Source organism: Plectropomus leopardus, unplaced genomic scaffold (assembly GCF_008729295.1).
Source record: "Plectropomus leopardus isolate mb unplaced genomic scaffold, YSFRI_Pleo_2.0 unplaced_scaffold2052, whole genome shotgun sequence".
Classification (NCBI taxonomy): Eukaryota; Metazoa; Chordata; class Actinopteri; order Perciformes; family Serranidae; genus Plectropomus; species Plectropomus leopardus.
The window spans coordinates 1-9,600 of NW_024622184.1; the positions used below are offsets into that span (position 1 = coordinate 1).

The 9,600-nt window shown below is 38.6% G+C and overlaps 1 protein-coding gene across 1 annotated transcript; it reads left to right on the top strand.

Moving 5' to 3' along the window:
- Window positions 1-574: 574 nt before the first annotated feature.
- LOC121965553 (USP6 N-terminal-like protein) lies at window positions 575-9,387 on the top strand (the record flags this gene model as incomplete). Its single annotated transcript, XM_042515695.1, has 5 exons — window positions 575-809; window positions 5,645-5,752; window positions 6,324-6,433; window positions 8,003-8,051; window positions 9,267-9,387. Coding segments are annotated over exons 1-5 (511 nt in total), but the record flags the coding sequence as incomplete, so codon positions are not given.
- Between the last annotated feature and the right edge of the window lie 213 nt (window positions 9,388-9,600).

Below are 9,600 nucleotides of genomic sequence, written 5' to 3' on the forward strand. Positions count from 1 at the left end.
AAAACAAATATTAAAGATTGCATCAATAAGCAACATTTCTTCTGAAGAAACTAAAGCAGTGGTACTCAACTTATGGCTCGGGGGCCAAATGTGATCGGGCACCAGGTGGCCCCCCAAACATTTTCTATTCACAGTAAAATTAAAATGATTGACACTGTGAATTGTTTTTGTGCTTTAAGTCTCTATAAGGTGTCAGAGAGCCTCAAACATCATCAACATTGAGCTTGTTGATCAAAAAAAGTGCCGGGGGACGATCCCCCGCACCCCCGACAGAGGACACAGATAAGACCCTAAAATCCTACAAACATCTTAAAATCCTAGTAATGTCCCAAAATCCAAGAAATCGCAACAAATTACCAATTTAAACTTAATAAATAAAGTCAGGCGAGGCCCGGAAACATCCCAAAGATGTCCTCACATCCTAGAAATCCTAGAAATCTCCTGAAATCTGACAGGTACTGAAATCCCTAAAAAGTCCTAAAAAACCTGGAAATGTCCTAAAATCCAATAAAATGTTCCAAAATCCTTGAAATGTCTTAAAATCCTAGAAACATGCTGAAGTCCTTCAAACATCCTAAAATCCTAGAAATGTTCCAAAATCCTGGAAATGTCAACAAATGACCAATTTAAGCATAATAGATAAAATCGGGTGAGGTATTTGTGAAAACGCAGAGAAAAAAATACTAATGAAAGACATTTTTAATGTGTCGCTTCTTGTTTCCGCTCAGCAAAAACACGTGGAGGTGGAGAGGACGTCCAAGTGGCTGAAGATGCTGAAGAGCTGGGACAAATACAAGAACAGCGAGAAGGTGAGTCCGTTTGTTTTAAAATCCTCCGTCAGCCTCTCACACCCACCGCCACCTACCGTTAAAACAAAAAAAAGAAAAAAGAAAAAAAATTTTAAAAAAAAAGCTCAAATATGCTCAAAAAAATTCAAGAAAAAAATCAAGTAAAAGTACAAAAGTATTAATAGCAAAATGTAAATAAATTGTTTAATTAAATATACAGAGGGGTCCCTTCAGAGTAATATTATTATAAAATGAATTATTGGAATATTATAATTGATGCTTTAACACATGATCTATCATATTTTTAAAATCTTGATCATAGTTTTTTTGTAACTCAGATAATTTTATAAAATGCACTCAAGTACAGTACTTAAGTGTATAAATTTACCTAATTACATTCTAGCATTGATAAATAAAACAATAATAAATCAATTTCAGTTTTCCTGTGCTGCAAAAAAAGTAAAATGTGACAAGAAATTGATCTGAAAATTAGCTGCGAGAGATGAAAGATAAATAGATATTATCAAAAAAAACAAACAAACAAAAAAACGAGGGAAAATCTCCAGACTTACTAATTTCTTGATAATTTTTGGACGTTACTTGGTACGTTTCCATGGAGACAGCCTCCAGTGGACACGAGAGGAACTGCAGTTTTTGGCATTTTCGTTTCGTTTGACCACGAGCGGTCCTGACAGCAGCCGGTGCAGAGGAGCGCCTTCTGCAGTCTCGAGCGGGTATCCGTCATGTCGGCGTTCATCGGCGCCGTTTTTAGCCGCAGTTTGAGCTGTTTCCTGCAGCTTTTTCGCCATATTTTTCCTTCGCATGTTCTGAAATGTGAAGTTCACTGGCGGCTGCCACTGAGCGCGCTCTGCAGCGTCTTTGTTTCTCTGAAATGTTCACACTCGAGGACACAGACGAGTGTTTTGTCCTTCCAACACTCTAATTCTTCCTCCTCTCAAGCTTCAGGGATGTTTCTCTTCCTCTGCGTCAGCTCTGCTTTCAGCTCAGAGAGGAAACAGGTCTCGCTTGTCTTATTTTGTTTTTTGCCAGCTGCTGAGAACATTTCGCCCGCAGTCGGAGAGAACAAGAGAGCGCAGCAGATGTGAAGCGTTGTCGCGCCACACTCGTCGAATTTGGCCGGAGGTGGTGATGTTTAGCCTAACAGTGATGATATTGTGGCGTCAGTGAGGTGGAATCAGTGAGTCAGACTGATGTTGTGTCGCGGCGCCGTTCCTCTTAATAAGTGGCACATTAATTGTGTTGTTGTGGAGCTGCAGGCTCAGAGACGAGGCTCGGAGACGAGGCTCGGAGACGAGGCTCGGAGACGAGAATCCCCCTTTACACAAAAATCCCACAATACTGCTACAATGAAAACCCTTCGTTACTGCGGCTTTGCTTTTTTTTCATACAGAACTAAAAAGCGCTTAATATCGCCCTGGTTTGTGATTTTAGACAGCATGCCGGTGTTGTGGAGGCAAAGAGAAGTGACGGGCAATAGTGGTTAAGCTGAGAGTTTCGGGCTGATTTATCCGGCATTCACCCCTCCCCCCAACAGCTGTGCAGGAATCCAGTTTGGGACTTTGGTCGGTAACAATCTTTTAAATTTTTTAATATTACAAAATTATGAATTTTAAAAAAATAGGGAAAACTATATTTATCATCATAAAACTATTTTTTATAATATTTATAATTTTATATTTAAAATTATGTTACAGAAAAATATATATGGTTTTGTTTAATTTAAATTATTGAATTAATTTTTATTGCTTATTTTATTGCTATTATTTTACTTTTTATTCGTAGCTTATTTTCAGGGAATTTTCATATGACTCTTTTTTTCTTCTTTTAATTTCTTGATAATTTTTAGTCCATGTCTTTGCCGTCTCTGCATGCTTTCTAACAAAACAAAAAAGATTTGCTCAGGTTTCAAAGGCTTAATTTGCTACACTGAATGTAAAGCTTATTATTTTCAAAATTAGGGTTTTATCATTTTTAACTGTATTTTGAATATTAAAAACAGGTGAAATTAGATTAGAAATATTAATAATAAGAATATCCAATAAAAGTTTTTACTTCGCTTTTTCTAAAGTCGGGACAAATATTGCGACTGTCAGACGGACAAACTGACCGTCTGGACGTGTGAGGACAAACAAAAATCTCTCAGTTAGAATGTGTTAAAATGACGAGCTGCGCGGAGTCACAGAAATGTAAATGTTGATACACGTGTTAAGTGCACACACACACACACACACACACACACACACACACACACACACACAGTCAAAGGATGATTAGTCCAACAGATGCTCCCATTGACTCGCTCATCAGAGTCTAATTACAGAGACTGTTGCTCTAGAAACGAGTGAGTCCCATGTGTGATGACAGGAGACTGATGGGGTGTATGCACACACACACACACACACACACACACACACACACACACACAAATGTCATTAATTCTGAGATTACACACACAAACCATCTGCCTTTTAATAAAGAGCACACACACACACACACATCATGTGTGTCACACTCTTCATCGGCTCTCAGCTCGTCTTCACGTCTCCATGAAACAATTCTTGGACGTCCTTCGTTTATTTAACAGCAAAACTGAATCAAAACTTCAGTTTCCAGAATCTCACGCAGCTCGCGCAGTTTAATCCGCCAGCAGACAGCAGCGTCACACTATTTAAAGCTGAACTCAAAGTGAAACTTAATAACTCTCTCCTCAAAGCCAAAACTAAAGTTAGAGCTTCCCACAGTGATGTCTTCAGGTGTGATGTCTTCAAGTGTCTACTGGGGACAAAACAAGACATTTGACAACATCACAAGGGGTGATCACACGGTTTCTATATGATCAAATAAACACCCTGAAATCCTAGAAAATGCTAAAATCCTACAAATGTCCTAAAATCTGAGAAACATCCTAAGATCTGAGAAATGTCCTAAATTCCTAGAAATGTCCCAAAATCTGAGAACCGTCCTAAAATCTGAGAAATGTCCTAAATTCCTAGAACTGTCCTAAATTCCTAGAAATGTCCCAAAATCTGAGAAATGTCTTAAATTTCGAGGAACATCCTAAAATCCTTGAAATGTCCTAAAATCTGAGAAACGTCTTAAATCTGAGAAAAGTCCTAAAATCTCAGAAACGTCTTAAAATCTGAGAAGTGTCCTATAATTTAAGAAACGTCTTGAAATCCTATAAATGTCCAAAAATAAAAATAAAAAACAGCCTTAAAAAATGTTCTAAACTTCTAGAAATGTTCTAAAATCCCAAAAAGTGTCCCCTGTCAGTCCCTTGTCTGTTCTCTGTCCATCACCTGTCCGTCCCCGTCCTGTCCAGCACGTTTTCGTCTCAGCCCGTCCTGAATCTGCAGTTTCGGCTGGTTGTCTTTTAACAGCTGTGAACGGAGAACTCGCTGCTCCGATCAGCTTTGCTGTTCCGGCAGTTCGGGGTTTAGGACTTAATCCTCCTCGCCGTGAGTCCGGCTGATTTTCCGTCTCTTTGTGGACGCTGAATAACTGCGGACTGTTTGTGCATGCACAGCAGTCTCTCTCTGTCCACAGTCCCTCCTGGAGCCGGTCCAGCCAGATGGTCTCGGTTCACCTTCCAAAGCCCTCCGCTTCTGCTCGGGAGAGACAGCGTTCGTATCTCTGACATCTCCCTCACGCTCGCAGCAGCCCGGCCGATGGCTTTCTCTTTTCTGCAGCGTTTTTTTAGGAGCTGCCGGAGGCTGCGGTCGCTCTCAGCGGTCTGCAGCAGCAGCAGCCTCTCAACAGAGAAAACGGTTTTTCCACTCGTTTCACCTTTCCCGCCATCACACCGCGATGAGTTATTAAACTGTTTTTGTACGCCATAAACATGCATTTGTGTACAACTCTTTAAATATCAAATAAATATAGATATATTATATATATTAACATATAAAGCCGCCAGGCTCAATGCAGCCACGATGTAAAGATCAAATTATTTTAAAACAAGATGTGTGCATCCTTAAAAAAGTTCCTCTGCTGACTTTAGAGGACAAACATGTCCATGGAAAAAAATGCCATTAAAATGTTACATATAAATATTATTTTCTGCTTTCACTGACTTAAATTTTGAACTAACTTCAGTCCTAATCATAAAATTTACGTAATTTTTCAGAATTTAATCATATCAATGCCAGTTTGTTTACATAATGCAACTGTGAGTTTTAATGAGGAAAAAAAGCCAAAAACACGCAGTTCTAGTTTGTTTGTTTTGTCAGAATAAAAAAAAACTCTCTTGGTACCTTAGAAGACAAAAATAATACAAAACTTACTTTAAATTACATTTTAAGGATACTATGATGTTTTCATTTAAAAATGTTGTAGAATTTGGATTGGATTATAACATTTTAACCCTTTTTCGTGCTGCGTCCTGTCCTGTGGTTTGCTTTCTTTCTTTCCTGTTCTGCAAATTGCAAGAAATTAATAGATTTTGAAAATATAACACAAGTCCTGTTTTTCTGCTCTGATGGCTGTGGGATCAAAAATGTCAGTTTGAATGGGTTTCAATGGAGCATTTTTTGACCTGAACAGTCTGAATGTAACTATTTAGTTTCCACAGTGTATTTTAGACTTATTGTAGGAGCTGAGCTGCAAATTCACTGATTACACTCAAACACACAATCTGGACTACATTTAGGACACATGCATCAACACACACACAATTATCACAAAAAAGAAGAACAAAAAGTGTGTAAAGTGCTCCAAAGAGTCTTAAAGGGTTAAACCTGTACAAACGGCCGCTCTGAGCTGCGGCGTAAATGTCAGGGTGTTTGTGAGCTGCTCCGCTCTCTAACAATGACCTCCTGCTGTTTGCTTCCTTCCAGCTGGTCAGGAGGGTCTATAAAGGAATTCCCCTGCAGCTCCGGGGGGAGGTGTGGAGTCTGCTGCTCGATATTCCCAAAATAAAGGAGGAGAAGAAAGACTTCTACGAGGTACGGAGCCGACACCTCTGCACGCACTCGGCTCTCCCGCGCTCGGTTTATAAAATCAGCTCATAAAGATTCATCAGCGAGCACCTCGGCTCCATTTGATTTCTCTGAGCTTCAGAGGGCGCCGCGCGTTTGTGCGAACGTGCACGGTTTGTTTTCTGCACGCTGCAAAGAACAGAGACAAACTTTAGATCTCATTAGAAAGTTTAGCTGCAGGATCAATAATATTTCTGCCTCCAGTCGCTCAGTGGAAGGATTGTATTTATGAGCCGAGGGCGCAGACGGTAAACAGAGAGGGAAATCTGAACTGTGGGAGAAACTTTCTGTCGATAATAATCCATTTTTTATCTTTGCAGGGCGAGAATTTTAATAAATTCTTTTTTTTCAAAGTTTTTTCCAAAATTAGATTTATCAAAAATTTCAAAGCACAAATTTCACTTTCAGACTCATATTTTAGCTCTGAAGGAAATAAAAAATACTGATTGTACACAACACAGTGTCTGAGAAGAGATTCATTGTGTTGGGTCATTTTCTTCTCACTGTTTTTGTTGGTTTTTTTTGTGGTCGTCTGCAGAAACTCAAAGCCCGAGCCAGAGGACTCTCCCCGGACATCCGTCAGATTGACCTGGATGTGAATCGAACCTACAGGGACCACATCATGTTCATGCATCGCTACGATGTCAAGTGAGTGTCTCCATGAACCTCTGCTGCTTCAGTAACCGTCCCTCACTGACCGCAGCCACAACGAACTCTCCGGATCAGCAGTCAAACTTCAGCTAAAGTCACAGAAAAACATCAGGCTGCTTTATTCCAAACCGTAGATGGACCAGCACGGGACGTCTGCAGGAGAGTGACGAATCTTATTTTGGAAATATGAAGCCTTTAAATCAGTCAGACTCAACTTACAGCAAAATCTGGCTCCTGATAAGGTGCCAGGTAGCCCCTAAAAACATTTTCTTTCTTTGTACTTTTTGTATCTATAAGGTGCCAGAGCACATGAAACAGCATCAAACCTGAAGGATCCCCCACACCCCCAACAGAGGTCCTAGCTAAGACTCCAATGTCCTAAAATCCTAGAGAAAAACGTTTGATAATCCTTAAAAAATCTGAGAAAATCCTAGAAACATCCCCAAATCATAGAAATGACCTTAAGTCCAAGAATTATCCGAAAATCTGAGAAGTGTCCTTCAATTCTAGAAACATCCTTAAATCCGAGCAACGTCCTAAAATCCTAAAAATGTCCTAAAATTTGAGAAATGTCCGACAACCTGGAAATGTTCTAGAATCCTAGAAACATCTCAAAATCCAAGAAACTTCCTAAAAATCCTAGAAAAATCCTAAAATCTATGAAGGGTCCTAAAATCTTAGAAATATCGTAAAATCTGATAAATGTCCTAAAATCTAAGAAGCATCTTAAAATCTCAGAAATGACCTAAAAGCCCTAAAAGCGTTTGGTGCTGCTCCATACTTGCAGAAGCACAGCTGCGGTTTGCTTCTTTAAACTCATTAAAAAGCCTTAAATTTTAATGTTTTGATGTATTAATTGCTACAGATATTTTAGTTCATTTCATCTATCCAGTTTTTCCATTTTGTCAAAATGAACCGTGCTCTTCTGCTAACAGTCTAAATTTCTGTGTGCATGTGCAGAGAGAAACATTTTACGTTACATTTTGGTCTCTGTGACCTTCAAAGGGCCAGAAAATAATCGTGTGCCAGCCGGCTTCAGTCACGATCCAAACACAGGAAAAACAACAACATTTTTCCTAAAGACGTCTCCAGGATCTTGACAATTCAGTTCCTGTATTTGATCGAGAAAAAAGAGTGCCAGATGATTTTCCTGTTTGACTCGGGAGGAGCAGAGAGCAGAAACACCACCGGCTGCAAAAACAAACCCTTCGGTGACGGCTTTAAACATGTTTTCACACTTTACTGCAGCAGGTGCACCGTCAGACTGCAGCAGGAGGTTTTTATTTCTTAATTATTTACATTTAGAGAGTCGAAATAATCAAAAATCTCCTCTTTATGATGATTTTTTAAACTCCATTTTAGTTTTTTGACATTACTGGTGTAAAATTAAGAAACATATCTCACTTATTTCAGAGCACACTTCATATTTAGGCATGAGGAGGAACATGTGCATCGTTTTCTGCAGCCTTTAGGTCGTACACGTGTAATTTTGGACGTCTGTGCAGAATCCAGAAGCAAAAGTGGTGTCTCTGTCTCTGAAGTGTCCTCTGTGGTTTGTGTCCTCAGGCAGCAGGCTCTCTTCCACGTCCTCACAGCGTACTCCATGTACAACACGGTGAGTTACCGCGCTCTCACGATCAGCAGGTGTCCAAAACATTTCTTTACATTTTAGAAACGTCTTTGCAAGTGACAGATTAACCCCTGGAGGCCTGGAGCCACATCGCTTTTCTTGTGCTGCTGTTAGATCCCTTTTTACAGTTATTTATACCTTTAAAAAATGAGCAATTTCTTTCAAAAACATGCCAAAAAAGGCAACGAGCAACCGGGTAAGAAATGTTACACAAATTGCAAGAAATTACAAGATTTACAAAATAATTTTTAAAAATTTAGGGGGAAAAATGTCTGTGTAAAAAGGACAAAGTTAGGGAAAAACTATATTTATAATAATTAATAATTAAAGCACTTTTTGCTTGTTGTTTATTTTACTTTCTTATTAGTTCTTTGTTTATTTCTTTTACTTACTAAACTAATTACATACATACTATACTTTGACCTTTTGGTGCTTTTTTTGACGACATTCTGTACTATGACTTTTTGAGTAACTTGGTAAGAAATGTTCAACTAATTGCCAAAAATAGTAGATTTAGAATATTATTTTTAAAAAGCAAAGGGAAAATGTCTTAATAAAAGAAAAAAAAGCGAGGAAAAACTGCATTTATAATGGTAAAGAATTATCTTAATGTGTAAGCACCTTTTTCTTGTTTTGTTCATTTGTTTTTCCTACTAATTACCAACAACAGACAACACTGGCGTTTTTGTGCCATTGAAAGGTAATGAACAATTTGCAAAATTATTATTTTTAAAAAGCTAGGGAAAAATGTCCAGGGAAAACGGGAAAAAAATACAGAAAAGCCATATTTATAATGTTATGTTGTTTTTGTTTGTTTTCACTTCAGTAGTTCTATGTTGATTTTTTGTTTTTCTTGAAAATTTTCAGGTTGTTTTAAATTTTACAAATTTCTTGCAAATTTTTTTCATTTCCTCTTATGTCACAAATCGCCTTCTTCATATGGTTTTAAAAGAGATAAAGCCAGTTTGCTCAGGTTTCAAAGGGTTAATTGAGAAAATGAAACTCTCTGCTACTGCTAACCGTCTTTTCCAGTGTTCAGTCCTCTTTGGGGAAACAAAGACATTTTCCTCAAATTTCAGTGTTTCTCTAAATGACGTCCACATATAAAACTAGTTGCACCCAAAAAAGAATAAAATGGCGTAAAACTATAAATAAAGACTTTACAGAGGAGAGAATGAATAAATGTGTGTGTGTTTGCAGGAGGTGGGCTACTGCCAGGGCATGAGCCAGATCACAGCTCTGCTGCTCATCTACATGAACGAGGAGGACGCCTTCTGGGCGCTGGTCAGACTGCTGTCGGGACAGAAGCACGCCATGCACGGTAAGACACGTCTTTTCGGGTCATTTTATCGACTTGCCACATTGTGGTGTTTTTGACCGTTTTTGCAACTTTCTATGCTATGGCGTGTTTCAGTGCGCTATTTAATGCAGTTTTAAGCTTTTTTGAGCCTTTTTTTGTTACGTGTCCTTTTTTGACATTTTTGCCATACTATAGCCTTGCTTTTCAGGTCATTTTTTCAACTTGTTGAATTAT